Source organism: Canis lupus, chromosome 30 (genome assembly GCF_048164855.1).
Source record: "Canis lupus baileyi chromosome 30, mCanLup2.hap1, whole genome shotgun sequence".
NCBI lineage: Eukaryota > Metazoa > Chordata > Mammalia > Carnivora > Canidae > Canis > Canis lupus.
This window is the reverse complement of record NC_132867.1, coordinates 31,097,222-31,115,933: the sequence shown is the minus strand read 5'-3', so window position 1 is coordinate 31,115,933 and position 18,712 is coordinate 31,097,222. Positions and strand designations below refer to the sequence as shown.

The following is an 18,712-nucleotide window of genomic DNA, read 5'->3' as shown; positions in this document are numbered from 1 at the left end:
TTCAATCCCGGGTCTCCAGGATCACGCCCTGGGCCAAAGGCAGGCACCAAACCGCTGCGCCACCCAGGGATCCCTCGTTTGACACTTTGTAAAGAAACCCTCCTTATATTATTGCAATTTGAGTGTATTCTCTAGAGAGTAAACAGTTATGCAGCTACTTCAGTTGCAGAATGATAGTATCCAGTCCAAGATATTAATCACCACTTCAGTCTTCTCTCCAGGATAAGAATTGTAACCTCCTTCCCCAGGTGGGACACTAGGTGGACACCTTCCTCTAGTGTGGGAAGGGTGTGTGGCTGGCTCTACTTTCTTTCTCACCTTATCCATTCCTTGCTATTTCCATTCCTAGGCTGAAATGGGGAACAAAGGGGACTAAACAGTTTTTGCTTTAATTGGTTCTATCATAACCTGGTTTTGCACTCTCTGGCCTGGCATGGTTAGAGCCAACTCTCCCCTGGCCCCTCAGAAACTCCCTGCACTCCCACCCCCAGCTGCCCACCCATGACCCAGGAAGATCTCCCCTTGGGTTGGTTCTCCAGAGGCCTTTCCATACTTGGATGCTCACTGCTGGAGAGTCTTCACCCTTCCAGGTTACCTTGGGCAGAATTTAAGATTCTAGGTGGGAAGGTTGAACCAGCAAAGTTCCTATCTGGCTCATCTTTGTTGTGCTACTAAAACAGCTCAACAACCTGATTCTTATGAAGTCATCTTGGCCACCATTTTCTCCAGTCCTTCATATTGCCAAAATGTGGGAGGAGGTTTAAGAACAGGAGGGAATTAATTCTCCAACATCCACTCTGGAGATCTCCCCAGGGGAGGGCGGCCATCTGTCTCATGCACATTGTGGTATGTCATTTTTGCCTCACCCTGGAGTCCCAGTCAAAATCTCAATCTTTTTTTTTTTTTTTTCAAAATCTCAATCTTAACATACTGTATCAGACCATTACAGACACTTTTAGTTGCTAGATAATACAAAGCAGTCTAAACTCTCTTCCACAATAAAGAGGATTTGTTGGCTCACCTACCTGAAAGAGTCCAGAGGTTGGATGCTCAGTTACTCTGTGATTCTTTTGTTCAGCCTTTCCCCGGGTTTTCAGGATGGCTGCTTGAAGCAATCTAGGCATGTGTTTCCTTGTTCATACCCAGGGAGCAAAGAGGACATCTCTTCCTTCAACCAGTGAATAAGAGTCCCGAGATTTGCTCTGACTGGACAAAACCTGGCAACTTAGGTAGAGTTGTTCAACCGAACAATTCTTTTTTTTTTTTTTTTAAAGATTTTATTTATTTATTCATAGAGACACACAGAGAGAGAGGCAGAGACACAGGCACAGGGAGAAGCAGGCCCCATGCTGGGAGCCTGACATGGGACTCAATCCAGGGTCTCCAGGATCACGCCCTGGGCCAAAGGCAGGCACTAAACCACTGCACCACCAGGGCTGCCCTCAACTGACCAATTCTTATCACCAAGAGAGCACAGTGTGCCGATTGACTCAAGTCTTGGGTGGGGCCATCACTGCACAGTGACAGTGGAAGAGAGATGGGTTACCTAATTGGGTTAAGCTTCTGGGGATCCATTTCTGGAATTGAGAGTGATGTTAGCAGACATGAGGGTTGAACTCAACCTTGTGCAAATCTCCCAGCTGTATAACTAAGAGGAAGGGGTTGGAATGGTTGTTCAGGAAGCACCTGCCACCACTGAGTTCAAGGTCATCTTACTCAAGCATTTGTCCCCACATAAAATATGGTTTTGTGGGGGATCTATATATTTCATATTCATAATACAAACATACTTGTGATTACAGAGGGATTCATTTTGCATTGGGGCCCACTTCTCCATTAGGTACTGTGCCTCGGGCCTGTGATATTTTTACAGCCCCATGAGGATGTTTTAATTTCTTTTAAAATCAGAAGGAAAACAAAGGAACTTCAAGGTCAACAAAAATGTTTTTTTTAATATATTTTTAAAAAGATTTTATTTATTCATGAGAGACATAGAGAGAGAGAGAGAGAGGCAGAGACACAGGCACAGGGAGAAGCAGGCTCCATTCAGGGAGCCGGACGTGGGACTCGATCCCTGGTCTCCAGGATCATGCCCTGGGCCGAAGGTGGCGCTAAACCACTCGCTGAGCCACCCAGGTGTCCCAAGAAAATGTTTTAGTATGCAATATCTATATATTCATCTTTATAGCATTACAGTTGTAAAATGTAATTCGTATAATAACTATTATTATTATTAATAGGGGAATGGACCTACCAAGGCAAAAGTGCATGGGTGAGAAACTAATCAAGCAGCACCTTTGCATTCCTTCTTTACTGTGATATCCCACCACAGAATTTAGGTGTTGACGATAAGAACCTGCAGTCTGAGGCAAGGAGATCACCCCTTTGAAATCAGAGGTTACTGCCCACCTGCTCAAAGAACAGATGTGGGTTCTATCAATGTTGTATAGAGATACTCTTGTGCTTGAGAACAGCAGTCCAGGGAGGTCAGGCTTCCTTGAACACCAAAAAAAGTAGGAGGGAAGGCAATTCTCCTCGGATTGGAGGCTAATTAACACGGACACGGCACACTACAGTTAAACTATTTTCAAGCACATCCTATCCACTTGGTTCTCCTGACAACCCGGGCGCAGTACTGACCCATTTAACTCAGGGAAGGCAAATAGCCTTTCCAGTTTGCTTCACGGTTACCGCTTCGTAGCCCACCCGACCCACTGAACTAGATCTGTGAAGACAGGGCCTAGAAACCTGTTTCACCCAGCTTGCAGGTGACTCTCAGGCACGCTCACAATTGAGGAGCTGTTGCCCGGAGGCTGGGGGAACCAGGCTGTAGAGAGCAGTTGTGTTCCTAAATCCTCTTCTCCGGGTGGTGCGTGGGGCAGCCTATTCATTTTTTATTTATTTTATTTTATTTTATTTTATTTTATTTATTTATTTATTTATTTTTAAGATTTTATTTATTTATTAGAGACAGAGAGAGAGAGAGAGGCAGAGACACAGGCAGAGGGAGAAGCAGGCTCCATGCAGGGACCCCGATGTGGGACTCGATCCCGGGTCTTCAGGATTCTGCCCTGGGCCAAAGGCAGTGCTAAACCGCTGAGCCACACCGGGCTGCCCCCCTATTCATTTAAAAAAAAAATTTTTTTTTATTTATTTAATCATGAGAGACACACACAGAGAGAGAGGCAGAGACACAGGCAGAGACAGAAGCAGGCTCCATGCAGGGAGCCCGATGTGGGACTCGATCCCAGGTCTCTAGGGTCATGACCTGGGCCAAAGGCAGATGCTCAACCACTGAGCCATCCGGGCTGCCCGGCCTATTCATTTTAATAACTAGTAAAGGGGCTCAACACGGCCCCCCAAGCCTACTGGCCGCCAGATCTGCAGCAGCTCCAACCTCCTAATGATGGAAAATCTGACTCAGCCCCAGAGATCACCCGGTTGGGCTCAGCCCGACAAGGAGCATGCGCACTAGCGGGCTGTCCGCCGTTTCATCTCCCTCAGGCCCCGCCCCCTCGGGCCCCGCCCCTTTCCGACCTCCGCCTCCTTGCCCCGCCCCGCGCATGCGCAGCGGCGCATTTCCCGTGACGCTCCGCGGCGCGGGCGTTTTGGAAGAATGGCGGGCGTCGGGTCGTCCGGTTGTCTGGAAGGATGCTCTTCTACGAGCTGTGCGTGTGGCGGCGACAAGGACAAGTGGGGCAGGCGGCTCTCGGAAGACTCGAGCCGTCACCAGCTGCTGCAGAAGTGGACAAGCATGTGGAACTCCGTGAGCGGGGACGCGTCGGTGGCCTGTGCAAAGGGGACGCGGCGCGAGGAGACTGCGGAGCCGGCCGAGGAGGAGGAGGAGGAGGAGGAGGAGGAGGAGGACAGGCCACTGGTGTTTCTGTGCTCCGGCTGCAGGCGGCCGCTGGGCGACTCGCTGAGCTGGGTGGCGGGCCAGGAGGACGCCAACTGCATCTTGCTGCGCTGTCAGTTGCCGCGCGGAGGGTGGAAGAGGGGGGTGGGGAGGAACCTGGGGCCGCCTTCTTTCCCGGGGTGCAGCAACCCTACGACCGGGGAGGAGAAGGGGTGGGGTTATTTCGAGTATGCCCGGGGTTTTTACAAGCAGAAAAATCTGGGAGGTGAGCTGTCCCGGGAAAAGGGGAGGAGGATGGTCACCCTGGCACCTTGGGATCGCGAGTGATGAGCCCCTTTTCTGGGGTTCCCCCCCGCCCGCCACCCCCCCAGCCCAGAAGAGCAGCGATTCAATCAGCATCTTTGTGAGCATTGCTCAGTAAAAAATGACCAACTAAACCGTAAGCATTTGGGGTATTAGCTAGCTGTTAATTGGTAATTAGCTAGCTGCCAGTTGGTAAGTAATATTATTATTGGTTTAATTTGGAAATTAAGCTTGTCAGCTACCTGATTCCTGCAGGGGGATGTCAGGTTTGATTTTTTCTTCTCTTATTAGTTGTGTTAGCGGATGCCTTTCCTCTCGGAAGTGTTAACAACCACAGAGTTGCCAGAACACGTAACTATCAGAAAAAAAAAAAATTCAAAAAGGAAACTTGTAATAAAAGCACCAATAATCCCTTCAGAATTGGGGAGGAAGGAGTTAATAGTAAAAAAAGTCAAGAAGGTAGCTTGAGTTCTAGCTTCTAACACTAGCTCTGCCAGTTACCTGTATGTTTTCCCACTACTGTCTCATATTGTTGATTGCGTAGTATTTCTTTAGGGGAGCAGTTCACGTGTTTTTCTGAATGGGCGTAAAAATGGCTATTCCTCTTGGACTTGTGGTTATCAAGATCAAGTTTACGCTCTGAATTCTAGAAATATTTTAGTGGCAGAAATTCACCAGGGATTTATTGACCTATGTGGAATGTTTTCCCTTTTGGGATAGAACATTGAGAAGACAGAAGAACAGCGTGTCCACCAGTTACCTGGAACTTTTTGGGACCTGCTGTTTTCCAAAAAATGCATTCTCTCATTGACATTAACTGCTGGGTCCCTTCCGATTGTTAAACATAAGCCTAAGAACATCGATTTCCTGTGGTAATTCATTGGGATTTCTTTGCACCTATTAAAGGATATTGGAGGAGATTACAGCTGCTGGAGATCTGGCGGCCAGTAGGCTTGGGGAGCCCCTTTACTAGTTATTAAAATGAATACACCGCCACACGCATCACCCACCCTCGTTCCCCCACCCTCCGGGCGACAGCCCCTCAAATGTTAGCGTGCCTAAAAGTCACCTGCAAGCTGGTTGAAACAGATTTCTGGGCCCTGTCTTCACAGATCTAGTTCAGTGGGTTGGGTGGGCTACAAAGTGGTAACCATGAAGATTCTTTGCACTTTAATAGGTGCAGAAGGGTATACAAGTAAAAAAGACTTCTCCCCCAACACTGACACTCATATGCCTTAGTTTCATTTATCCTTCCAGATACCCTTCATGCATGTATGAACAAATTTAAATTAAAAAAAAAAACACACTTGAGATACTATTTATGCATTCTTATTTTTAAAAATTGCATATATATTGAGTGTTTCCACATGACATTTCTTACATTTTTAGGAACTTCTGGTGTCCTCTTGTTGAGAGGCAATATTGCATGGTAATAGAGGTTCTGGACTTGCTTATATTTGAATCCTGACCTGCCACTTAATAGCTGTGTATCCTTGGGCAGATTAGTTAACCTGTCTGTGCTTTAGTTTTGTGCTCTGTAAAAGGAGGATAGTACATACATGGGGTAGTTAGGATTAAGTGAGTTACTGTGTATCATGAGCTCAGAATGTCTACGAAGGGCCACTTAAGTGATTTTTCTAACGGAAGTACTGTTAATCCTCTTGATCTGTATCTGTTGATAGAAGTCTAGATTGTTTTCGGACTTGCTGCCATTAGAACAGCATGCACTTGGGTTGAGATTTTTGATACAGTAGGAGCATCTTTTTTTTAGTAGGCAAGAAATAGTATGTTTGGTGTTAAATCTTTCATTTTGCTTGTACTTTCTATCTTGCCTCTTTTCTATCTTGTCACATGCTTTTTTTTTCTTTTTTTTTGCCTGTTTTCTTTTTTGTTTTATATATAAAAACACTTATGTTATTTACTTTTTCTTTTTTTTATTTACTTTTTCTATATCAGTTTTTAAATTTTAAAAACTGTCCACTTTAGACCATTCGATTTACTCCTCCCATTCACCACTACAGCCATGAAAGATAAAGAAATGAACTCTTGGGTTAACTTCCATTCCTTCCACCTCAGTTTGAGTTAGTTTGATTACTTTTACTTCGTCAAGGTTTGTAACATTTAAGATCAGTTCTCTAGCCATAGCAGGTCATTGAGCCTTAATGTAACATGTGCATGAATTTATTTTTCAACTCCAGGACTCTTAATAATACAAGAAAGCTTATTAATTGCTTTCTCATTCCTGAGTTGTTTATTTCTTTAATCGTCATCAGTAGACCCTCCCAACCTCTGCCCTAATCCCCAAGAAAACTTCAAGTTTGAGTGGTTGAAAATGTCTTTCTGTTCTCTTTTACATGAATGACAACTTGACAACATGTACAATTCTGGGATCATGCTCTTTGCTTTTTCCAGGTACTGAGCAGCTAGTTCAAAGGCCCCGAGGCTTGTGTGACTGAAGAGCAGAATGAAGAGGAAGGAGGCAATAAAAGAGAGGAAGGAGGGGGCCAGCAAATTCAGGGCCTTGGAAGCCATTCTTCAGAACTGGAATCTATTCTATTGAGTGAGGTGTTTAAGCAAGGGGGTGATAGGACCCAGATGTTTCTTTGGAGGAAGGACTGAAGGAAAAATAAGCATGGATGTGGAAGGTCAGTAGGAGCTAGTGCAATAGTCTGGGCAAGAGGAGGTAGTGATGGCTTGGGAACAGAAGTGTAATGTGTGAAGTGGAATTGACAGGACTTATCAGTGGAGTGGAATATGGGGGATCAGGATGGAGGGGATGAAGAATAAAGGATGATGCCCTGCTTTCTGATTTGGGCAGCTGGGTTGATGAAGGTGGAATTCACCCAGTTCAGGGGGACTGTAGGAGGTGAAATCAATCGCTTTGGACATTTTTAGGAGTGATGTCCCTTCTTCATTTCCTTCCATTCCATGTCCCTTCCTTTATTGTATCTTGGACCTGGACCCTCTGGAAATGTTTCCTGTTCTCAAGTCATGGTCTAAAGGAGAGATTTCTGTACAGGTCCCAGAGATCTCTGCACTTACCATCTAGGGATGTGTATATTGGCTTTTAGCATCTTTCTTGGTTTTATCCCAATTTTATTATACCTTATAGGTATTCTTTGTAGTCTGTGATTGAGGTTCCAATTGTTCCAAGCTTTACTGGCAGTGGAATTTTCCCCTTAATTTTACTCATTTTATTAATGTCAGTGGTTTTCAAGGAAGAGAAGGAAATAACTTTCATTCTGCCATCTTTTTTCCAGAAGACCTCCGTACATTTGATTTCGAACCACCCTTGTGTATGTGTGACTTTAGGCTGTTATTTTCTCTGGTTCTTTGAGTTCTTTTTTTTTTTTAATTTTATTTATTTATTCATGAGAGACAGAGAGAGAGAGAGAGAGAGAGAGGAGACAGAGACACAGGCAGAGGGAGAAGCAGGCTCCATGCAGGGAGCCCGACGTGGGACTCGATCCTGGGACTCCCAGATCATGCGCTGGGCTGAAGGCAGGCGCTAAACCGCGGAGCCACCCAGGGACCCCCTGGTTCTCTGAGTTCTAAAGTAAAAATTAAATTAGAGGTTCTCTAAGTATCTGCACGTATATTATAGCAAACCACATTAATGAATTATTGTTACTTTGCTCCAGGTGTTTCCTCTAATGTTTCTGTGGATAAAGAACAGATACTATCCAAACGTAAAAACGAAAATGGTTGGTGAGTAAGGCTTTTATCTGTGTGAATATGTGTATTAGAGAAAATGTTTACTTTTCAACTAAAAATCTTTAATAAAATCATTACCGGTAAGATTAATTGGGATAAGACTTTATTCATGGTGATCAGTATAGAATCAGTCATTTTAATGTATCAATTCTTGAGTGATGGCCATCTTTTTTAGATATTGTGTTGGAAGAATTTCTAAATATATTAAGTTACATACTGCACTCTTTTTGGTCTTTGGGCTTAGTGCTAAAGCAAACTGAAAATAAAAGTAGAAAAAGAAAATGTATCATAAAAATCTCAAAGTTGCCTTAGATCAATAGTATTTTTTTAATGTCATGTAACCCATAGAAAATGCTAGTGTCACACTTATACACATGTACATGCCTCTCTGCATGAGGCCAGAAGCAACCAGCACAGGGGCTCAGTGATCCCAAGCCCGGTGCTGCCATTCCAAGGGTCGAAGGGATCACGCTCTTGGCATTATCTGCCACCCACTGCTACAAGTAGCATCCTCAATAAACTGAATGGGAGGCTCTCCCTTATCTAATTGTTGCCCAAAGCGGGTCTTAACCAATATATATGAAGTAACTTTAGGTGATATACAAACAACCAAACAAATTAATAATCATGTATGTTTTTCTAGTGTGTATTTAAAAATACTGGTTTTTCATTTCATTTTATTTTGTTTATTTATTTTTAAAGATTTTATTTATTTATTCATGAGACACACACACACACACACACACACACACACACACACACACAGATACAGACAGGCAGAGGGAGAAGCAGGCTCCATGCAGGGAGCCCGACATGAGACTCCACCTCAGGTTTCCAAGATCACACCATGGGCTGAAGGCGGCGCTAAACCGCTGAGCCACCGGGCTTCCCCTGGTTTTTCATTTTAAAGTAATACTGGAGTATCCATCCAAATAAAGTATTTCTTTCTTTTTCTTTTCTTTTTTTTTTTTTAAATATTTTATTTATTTATTCATGAGAAACACACAGAGAGGCAGAGACATAGGCAGAGGGAGAAGCAGGCTCCATGCAGGGAGCCTGATGTGGCATTCGATCCTGGCACTCCAGGATCGTGCCCTGAGCTGAAAGGAGGCACTAAACCGCTGAGCCACCCAGGGATCCCCCTAAAGTATTATTTCAATGAAAAAATTACTCTGGGATCTCTAGGTGACTCAGTGGTTTGGTGCCTGCCTTCGGCCCAGGGCGTGATCCGGGAGTCCCGGGATCGAGTCCCGCATCGGGCTCCCTGCATGGAGCCTGTTTCTCCCTCTGCCTATGTTTCTGCCTCTTTCTGTGTCTCATGAATAAATAAATAAATAATCTTAAAAAAAAAAAAAACTCTGTTTAAGGAGAATTAAATTAATAGTAGTACACGTAGTATGTGGATGTGACAGATGTGCTGCAGGTGACCTCAGTTTGGAAAACCAGCCTTAGATATTCCTCATTTGAAGAAAGTAAGGCCTTAGGGAGATTAGAAGTTTGCTAAAGCCACAGGACTTTTTAGTAGTTAGAGCTAGGATGATGCCTGTATCTCTCCTTCCTTCTTGCAAACTGTTTTTTCTTCTTTCCTTCCCAATTTTAGCCATTTTGAGGCCAATTTCACCATTTTTGCCATATCCATCTACTACCTTTGCTATCTTGTACTTCATAGCTTTTATTACATTGACTCAGGATTTTTATTTAATAAATTTAAAAAGGAATCTAATATTACTGCCATATCATTTGCTGTTAACTAGAAGTGAACCACAATGAAAACAGATGTTATTAAACTCTAGCAGAGATGCTATTGCCTGGCTGATCTGAGCCTAAGGTCTGTTTTCTCACTGTTAAAAGATTTGCAACTGTGAGGTTTGTGTTAAAGACTTCCTAGCACTTCTTAGGATTGATAAGAACTGTAAGGGGGCACTGACTCTTACTCTGTGAGCCAGTGTTATTTAGTCCTGTTTATGTGTGTCTCTTGAACCCATCATTTATGCCACACAAATTCAAATTCAAGACATTGACTAAGGTCCCATATTCTACACTTGAGGAGATAACCATATTGCCTTAGGATGCCTGTCCTATGGAATAGTTGCCTGAGCTGCCTGTAGCTGGTTAGCAAGAGCCCTCTGGGGCTCAGAAATGTGTTGTAAAGGTAGCCGTGCTGTTTCCTGGGTTCATTCTGTCATTTGTTAAGGTTCTCACATGCTTACTCATTTCTGTCGGAAAATCACTCCATGATTTCTGGCACTGCTTTCTCAGTATTGTTGTTCAGCGTTAATGGTGAGTTCTGGCCAAACCCTTGCCAGTGGTGAAAGCAGAAAGACACTGCAATAATTGTAACTACACTCTCGTCATCATTCCTTAGATCACTCTGGAAGTATGAATGGGTTTGTGTGTATTCTTCACTGGTGTTTACTTTGATTTTGGTAATTTGGGATAAAACAATGCTATCCGTTGATCAGTGTGTTTTGTATTTTGGGTTTATTTAAGTAGCTTTTCTTGGCTGATTACACCTACCTTATACGTTAGTTCACAATCTTGGTAATTGTGTATGGCAGCCTCAAGATTATGAGGTTTGAGATGTAGTATGAACATTTTCCTGTACACTGTTGGTAGTATAGATAGGGTTGCCTCCCGGGCTTTATTTACTAAGAAATATAAAATATAAAAAACATATATAAAATATTAAAATATATAAAATATACAGAAAAATATAAAATATAAAAGCATGTGGAAACTTAATAATATGATCAGTGTCATACTATCTAGCTAATTTTATCACTAGTAAGAACTTAAAATTTATTGGGCATTTTGTTCTTTGTTCCATACGTAGCTGCAGTAGTTAAATCTCTTGGTATATTTAAGTAAACAATAATGCAGTCTATAATATGTTGTTTGAGTCTTGGTTGGCTCCATTTTTTCGGTAACAGGAATAGCTATTTAGTTATTACAGGTGGCTCAATATCAATAGGAATTATATAATTCTTTTGAAATAATAACTATCTTTTGGGTTGTATATTATATTATGATCACTAGATTTATGTATTTATGTATTTATTTTTAAAAGATATTATTTATTTATTCATGAGAGACATAGGCAGAGACATAGGCAGAGGGAGAAGCAGGCTCCATGCAGGGAGCCCGATGCAGGACTCGATCCTGGATCTCGAGAATCATGCCCTGAGCTGAAGGCAGGCGTCAAACCGCTGAGCCACCCAGGTGTCCCTGATCACTAGATTTCAATCTTCAGTTATCATCAATTTGCTATATGTTTTGATTGTGGTTTATTATAGATATTTATAGAATGGCAAATTTGGATAGATCAGCTTGGCAAGGCATTTGGGTGACTGGATTCTAAGATTTTTTTTTTTTTTAAGTTTTTTTTTTAATTTATTTATGATAGGCACACAGTGAGAGAGAGAGAGGCAGAGACACAGGCAGAGGGAGAAGCAGGCTCCATGCACCGGGAGCCTGACGTGGGATTCGATCCCGGGTCTCCAGGATCGCGCCCTGGGCCAAAGGCAGGCGCCAAACCGCTGCGCCACCCAGGGATCCCTGGATTCTAAGATTTAAAGAAGACATGAGTCAACATTGGTAGGGGAGATTATATTCAAATATGCAGAGCCTGAGCTGAGAAATAACTAGAATGAAGGAATAATTATGTAGAGAACGTGAATCATTAAGTAAAATATTTGTGAGTTGCCTATGTGGAACATATCCATAGTGGAAGAAAAGTGTTAGGTCAAAGAATAATTAAAAAGAGAAAGGCAACCCTAACAGATGAACGTGTTAGAGATTTATTTAACTCATTACTGAGGCAGTCAGAACATGGCAAAGCTGGTTTAGAGGAGGATACTCTCTGTAGAACAAATTTAGTTAATGTCCCACAGGACAATAGAGCCTCAGCCTTTAAAGTTACCTTTTCTACTAGCAGAGAACATTTGTGTCTTTACTAGACTAAAATTATCTGTAATTTTACAAATTATTAATTTTACTAATCTTTCTGTAAGTTATCATCTAACTTCAGAGAGTCTGGGCCCTAATCAATAGTAACTAGTGAACAACCAGTGTTACCTTCCAGGAGAGCAAAGTATGGCCCATGGGCCAGGCACTTATTTTTTGTAAATATACTTTTATTGGAACATGGACAGTGCCTATTCAGTTATGTATTGTCTGTGGCTGCTTCTGTGCTAAAATAGTAGAGGCGAATCATTGCAACAGATACCACATGGCCTACAAACCTGAAATGTTTGTTCCTTGGATCATTATAGAACAAATCTATCTATGGTCATATTGGACAATATGACATTGAAAGGACATGTGGAATCCTTATCTTATTTTCAAATTTTAGATAGTTTTTCTTAATACCAGATTGAGGCATTTACATCCTAGAAAAACACCACATCAGTATTCTTTCTTGTCACTTTTCTGTATGTCACTAAGTGCTTAAGGCACTGTAGCCTCGAGGTGACTATCTACATTTCATTTTTTCTTTTCTTTTTTTTTTTAAGATTTATTCACGAGAGACACAGAGAATGAGAGAGAGAGAGAGGCAGAGAGACACAGGCTGAGGGAGAAGCAGGCTCCATGCAGGGAGTCTGACATGGGACTTGATCCCGGGTCTCCAGGATCACACCCTGGGCTGAAGGCAGTGCTAAACTGCTGAGCCACCCGGGCTGCCCTTAACTGTCTACATTTCTAATATAAACATTTTACTATCATTTACCCCCCTTCTTTATACACATGACTTAGTAAGGTTGGACTGACATATTTTAGCAACTTAAATGTTAAATGTTTATGGATTTTTAACAATGGGATTTTTGTTATAACGAGTTGCTACTTTGCTAAAACAATGGTACTTCTTCATTGCAGCATTCTGGAGACTTTGTACTGCACAGGGTGCTCACTCAATCTTGGCTACGTATATAGATGCACACCCAAGAATCTAGATTACAAGAGAGACTTGTTTTGCCTCAGTGTTGAAGCCATTGAAAGGTAAGCTTGAGGGCAGCCCCGGTGGCACAGCGGTTTAGTGCTGCCTGCAGCCCAGGGCGTGATCCTGGAGACCTGGGATCGAGTCCCACGTCAGGCTCCCTGCATGGAGCCTGCTTCTCCCTCTGCCTGTGTCTCTGCCTCTCTCTCTCTCTCTGTGTCTCTATGAATAAATAAATAAAAATCTTTAAAAAAAAAAAGAAAGGTAAGCTTGATAAACAAATGGATACCTCATAACTGATTTCTCAGATAGTTTTTTGCAGAAAAATTAATATGAAAACATCCAAACTAAATCAACACTATTTGGTTAAAAGATATTTTCAAGTAATAATTTCTGACAATAAAGCCAGTGATTTTTTGTTGTTTTGTTTTGACCTGATGTATTTGGTATTTGAAAATCATACATTCTAAATGATAAAGAGCAAGCACGGTGAGAACATTTTTCCAGAGTAAAAAATATGTTCAATTTTTCCTAAAAATTGAATTAATTCAATAGGACTTTTTTTTTAAGCAGTTGTGTGGATTGAAACGTGTCGTTCATTTTATTTTCTCCCCCAGTTTTTAGCTGCCTAAAATATCATCAAATATTAGGAATTTAAAAACTGGTTAGGAGAGAAGTCCCTTTGGTATTCTGGAAAAAGTAGAAATACAAAGTCCAGCTATTTTCATGGGTCTAGTAAAAGGAATCGCCTATTTTTTCTGAGGTATGCAAGGAAGTGCCTTCATTCTCCAAGATTTCTATACAAGTACATATTCGGAAACAAGGTAAATAGGAGGCTGATGACAGATGTCAGTTAAAGAGTTTCAGATAGCTTAAAGGCCTTCTAAATTCATTAGCCTTTTTCAGTTAGAAACACAAAATTGAATAACTCATTTGACCCCAATGTATTTTCACTTATCCTACAAAAGATGTGACCTTCAAGACTTTAAAGACGCTTAAAAACCTCCTATATCAGGAAAGAACAATTTAAGAAGAAAAGAATGCCTATATTTTTCATTACTTGAGGTATTTTGTCACTCCCATTGAATTCCTTAGATTTTCTCCTGAAAAGATATGACTGTGGTTTTTTTCCTAATTATGATTTCTCAGCTACTTATTCTTTGATAACTGTAATATGCCACCATGTTTGAAAGTAGACAGGTGTAGATCAAAATTTTAAACTCGTAAGCCTCTTACAGTCCTTACACAAAAGGATGATAGAACAGGTATTGCTCATTGTTGTAAGCATGTATGTCTATCTGGAGAGAGATCTATTTTGGCTTAAATATATAAATAGAAGACCCAGGCCTAAACAGAAGCTCCCTTAATCTCCATGGGAATTTTACTAAGATGTGTGAAAATTAAGTGAGGGAAAATATTTCATGAAAGGCATGAAATTCAGTTGGGTTAGTACAAAACTTTCAAAAGTGGTGCGTTTCTGTATAAAAGAAAACATTAGAAGACTTTGTTTGCCACAGGAGATTATAGTATTGAAGTTGTTTTTTCCTGAACAGCTGAAGTTTAGGGTAAAAGTTATCTCTTAGGGCAGAGTTTTAATGCCAAGGAACCTGGCTGGTTTTAGAAGTGTTTATTTACTTTTTTGTTTAAGACTTTTAAGTAGTCTCTGTACCCATTGTCGGCTCAAACTCATGACCCCAAGACCAAGAGTCACATGCTCTATGGACTGAGCCAGCCAGGCACCCCAATTTACAGTTTTGTAAATGATTCACTGCCCCTTCATTTCCTTCTTCATCTCATTCTTCCTTCCTAAACTGGATGTTAATTGGCTTCTGCAATTTCACCTCCCATGCAATTTTTCAGAAATATAATCACTGAGGTGTCCAAAGCAAGCTTGTTCTTATTTGACAAAAGAAGTGACATTGAAGTTGCTACAAGTGATGAAAGACTTAGAAAGAAATGCAAGTTAATCAAGTTTTCTTCGGTGAAATCTAGCACCTTCTTATTTGCCGTTTAGATTTATTGGGTTAGCAACAGTGGGCCTGTTTTCCTCATTTGCAGGCCATATTTCTCTTATCCCGTATTTTCTACAGCAGAGTGTCTCCTAACCCAGGGACCCGAGCAGAATATAAGTTTGAAGATAACTGTTGAAGTTGCCAGATCAAAGTAACGAAGAGTTGATTCCATACGTTATTTACTAAAAGTCAAATTTGAAAGTACACATGTTCCCAAAAAGTTATAGAAAGTAAAAATGCAGTGGCTTCTTCTGGATCTTTTTAAACTTTTTAATCATAGAATTTTGAACTATGAGTGTTAATCTTTTGCCACTCAGTTAACAAAAGAGCAAACTTGTTCCAGTAATGAAATGTTCAGAATATTGGAAAATATGTAGGAATACCTGGACAAATCTGTTATGGAGAAAAACATGATTTTATGTGGCACAACTTCCTATGTAGGTTGCTATTAACAAAAGTAGTTATTTTGTGTTTACTCAGTACAAATATGTAGTGTAACATACTTAAAAGAGTTTTAATATTATTTAATTAACATGAATTTAATATTTGCCTCATTTTCATATTTTAACTTTGTACTGTACTATACTTCAGTTATATCTTAGGATCCTCGGAAAAGCAAATTGTGTCAGAAGATAAAGAACTTTTTAATCTTGAAAGCAGAGTTGAAATAGAAAAGTCTCTGAAGCAGGTAATTCCGTTCTGTACTTTTTATATCTTTGTGTGAACAACTTCTTTTAGTGAGCTCCTCCACAAATAATCCTCAGAATGGCATCTGTTTTGATCTTAGTGCTTTCATGGTAAGAGAGTGCTTATTTTATTTCAGTTGTTAGGAAAGTTGATTTTGGGGGTTAGCCAAACTATAAACTAAGCTAAAGCTTAATCAAAAAAATTATAAGACATTTCATGCCTCAATCAAGGCAGTATATATTCTAAAACTAGTGAACTATATTTCATTTGATTCAATTCTCATGGTATAAACAACCTTAGTTTTGAATGTTAATATCTTCTCACAGCCAGATAGGCAGGATACCCATGAGTGTATAAAAGAGCTCTAGGTTAGAGGTTGAGAACTACTGATAATAGAATTATGCCTTATTTACATAAAATTTAGTTTATGCCTCTAAATAATTTCATGTGTAATGCATAACATATTCATAAATTTCATTAGCAATACATATGTTAATAATTTAATCATATGTGATTTTAATCATAATCATGTGTATCTGAAAATTTTTTTTCAATTCAATAGATGGAAGATGTTTTGAAAGCGTTACAAATGAAGCTGTGGGAGGTTGAATCAAAATTGTCCTTTACCAGTTGCAAAAACTGAAATCTCTTCCAAGCCCCCCACTCTGGACTCCCTGCTGATGGACACTTCTTTCATATGCAGCAATTCTGGTTCTCATTTGATTTCACTTAGAATGGAAGGAATTCTAAGTGGCCGGATGTATATGTGGTGTTCTCTTGTGTTGACTAAGTGAGAAGGATTTCAGAATTACTTTTATGGATATAGTAAATGGTTAAAAGGATGGCTGTTTCCCAAAGCTGAATTTTAAAGTCATTTTATGATACTTGCTGAAACTGGAATTTAGTAGTTTTTGCTTTGATAAGAAACTGCCCTGATTTTCTGAAGTGTTTATTTCTCTTTATTGAATTCATTTCCTTTTAAAAAAAATTTTCAGGGCAGCCCGGGTGGCTCAGTGGTTTAGCGCCGCCTTCAGCCAAGGGCCTGATCCTGGAGACCTAGGATCAAGTCCCACGTTGGGCTCCCTGCAAGGAGCCTGCTTCTCCTTCTGCCTGTATCTCTGCCTCTCTCTGTGTGTCTCTCATGAATAAATAAATATTTTTAAAAAGTTTTTAAAAATTTTTTTAAATTTTTAATTTTTAAAAAAATTTTATTCACCTCTAATACCTTGGGAAGTATTTAATATTGAATGGCAAGAAAATCTTAGAGGTTTTTCCATCCACTGTGTGATTGACTCTCTGAAAACAGATCCATAAAGCTCTCTGAAGAAACTGGTCAGTTGAATTATTTGTCAGAACTGTTTGAAAACTTGCACAAGAGGAGAATAGAATATATTCTAATGGTAGTAGAATTCCACTTGGTCTGTTTGTTTACTACTATATGGCCCCCAAAACCTGGAATAATACATCTCTGAGGGTGGGATTCTGTGAAATTTTCAGTCTTTGATAATGTGAGACTTATGCAACATGTGCTATTTTTAAAAGTGGGAGAATAAAGATTAAAACCAAGTATTAAAAAAAAAAAAAAACAAGTATTTTAAGATTGATTTTTACAAAACTGAGTTGTGGTATTTAACTGAAGTCAGAAATCCTGATGCCATGACTTCAACACATTTACTGGTTGTGGTGATGTGGGAGGCCTGCTCAGGAGTGTAAAGGTAACCCCAGATTTCTCCAGGCCCCTTTCTGTTTTTGTGGTACAGATGAGGCCACTAATCTGAGTACCAGATTAGTACTCAGTATGTGTGAGTGACAACTCAGTTTCTGCTCAGAAGCTCCCTATTTATTTCTGATAATTCTTAAAGGTATCCTAATAAAAGGTCTTCAGTCAAATCAAAGTCAAATCAGCTGACTCATTTACAGTTATTGAATTATTTTTGATAGATTAGCTGAGTGAGCCCTCTAGGTCTCCTCTCACAGACATGCGACCAGGTAGGAAACGGTGGAGAGAACACACATACTTGTACCTACCAGGAACAAGACAGTCCTCTTACCTCAGTAAGCTTGATGCAGTCCCAAGTGTCTGTCCCCTCAGGTGCTTTAGGGGCAGCTTTCCTGAAAGTTCATTCAGAACAGATGGGAGAGTATGGTTACAGCAGGATTCAGCTAACTTCCTGGCTGTGCAGGGAACAACACACCAGCAGTCACTTCAGGGCTATTCCAAAGGACAGGTGGTTTGGCTCCCTAATTCCTTTTACCCTGCTCATACTGGGGCAGGATATCTAGCCAATCCATGCATCTCGAAAACTACTCACTTCACCAATGAAAAATAATTTCTGATATCCACAGTGCTGACTAAGCCTCTCTTGTGGATCAGGAGATAAGCTTAGCTCAGGTGCTTTCGGCTACCTCTAGTGTGGGCCTTTGATTAGCCATCCCCACGGTTGTCTTTCCTGTTAGGATCCTACAGATGAAGTTAACTGACCACTCCTGGTACAGATGAAAAGGTCATACACGTTTGTACCACATGCTCTTCACAGAAGCATCTGATGGGAATCCCCAGGAGATGGTTGGGTTTCATAAGGCAGAGTCTGCATCTTTGGCCTCTGCCTGTGATGTCACCAAGGGGTTTGCCTGCCACTGCCGCGGAGAGAGATGTTGAGGTTCCCAAACTGTTCACCCTGAGGACTCCGAGTGGGACTGCTTTGTCCTCCCTGCATGCTGCTCTATGACACCTTGAAGAAGGAGGTGACCCCCCACTCTGGGCCAGCCTTATCTGGGGCCACCTGTTTCCCCAAAGCCTGGCAAGCCTGGCTTTTCTGGCTTCACATGAGGTCTCATCAGAATGCTACTTTTAAAACTCATCCTGTATATCCACATCTTAAAATCTACAAGACTTGAGGCAATGGGTTCTTCTTTCTGAACCTTGTACCTGAAAAACACTGCTTTCGTTTCTGGTTACCAAGTTCCAGTAAAGCACTGCTTATGAGCAGGAATGAGGGTGCGGAAGCAAGAAACAGACGTTCCAGTCCAAATTGCGGAAGACCTGGCAAAGAGCCTTCAGGTAGATGGATCCAGAAATTGTTCTTAAGCCCTCCTTGTAAAGGGCACTCCCCAGTTCTTTAGTAAGAAGCTACGGAACCTGCTACCAGAACTTAGTAGGTGGCCTTTCTAGACTCTTCTAACTATGTGTAGAACATTATAGAGTTT

General features: G+C 41.0%; 1 protein-coding gene across 2 annotated transcripts; it reads left to right on the top strand.

Moving 5' to 3' along the window:
• The first annotated feature begins 3,577 nt into the window (after nt 1–3,577).
• On the top strand, nt 3,578–16,671 carry MIS18A (MIS18 kinetochore protein A). Of its 2 annotated transcripts, XM_072806750.1 has the most exons (5): nt 3,578–3,968; nt 7,801–7,867; nt 12,746–12,868; nt 15,410–15,506; nt 16,068–16,671. In XM_072806750.1, exons 1-5 carry the CDS (start codon nt 3,617–3,619, stop codon nt 16,146–16,148), a joined length of 720 nt encoding a protein of 239 aa, XP_072662851.1. In that variant the 5' UTR covers nt 3,578–3,616; the 3' UTR covers nt 16,149–16,671. The 2 variants fall into 2 exon arrangements, with proteins under 2 accessions (XP_072662851.1, XP_072662852.1); XM_072806751.1 differs by lacking the exon at nt 12,746–12,868.
• Nucleotides 16,672–18,712: the final 2,041 nt, after the last annotated feature.

Excerpts from the sequence above, each read along its gene's own strand:
- MIS18A (XM_072806750.1), top strand. The coding sequence starts at position 3,617 with ATGGCGGGCGTCGGGTCGTCCGGTTGTCTGGAAGGATGCTCTTCTACG. Across the intron at positions 3,969-7,800 it reads CAACTGCATCTTGCTGCGCT|GTGTTTCCTCTAATGTTTCT; the intron begins GTCAGTTGCCGC and ends ACTTTGCTCCAG. Across the intron at positions 7,868-12,745 it reads CGTAAAAACGAAAATGGTTG|CATTCTGGAGACTTTGTACT; the intron begins GTGAGTAAGGCT and ends TCTTCATTGCAG.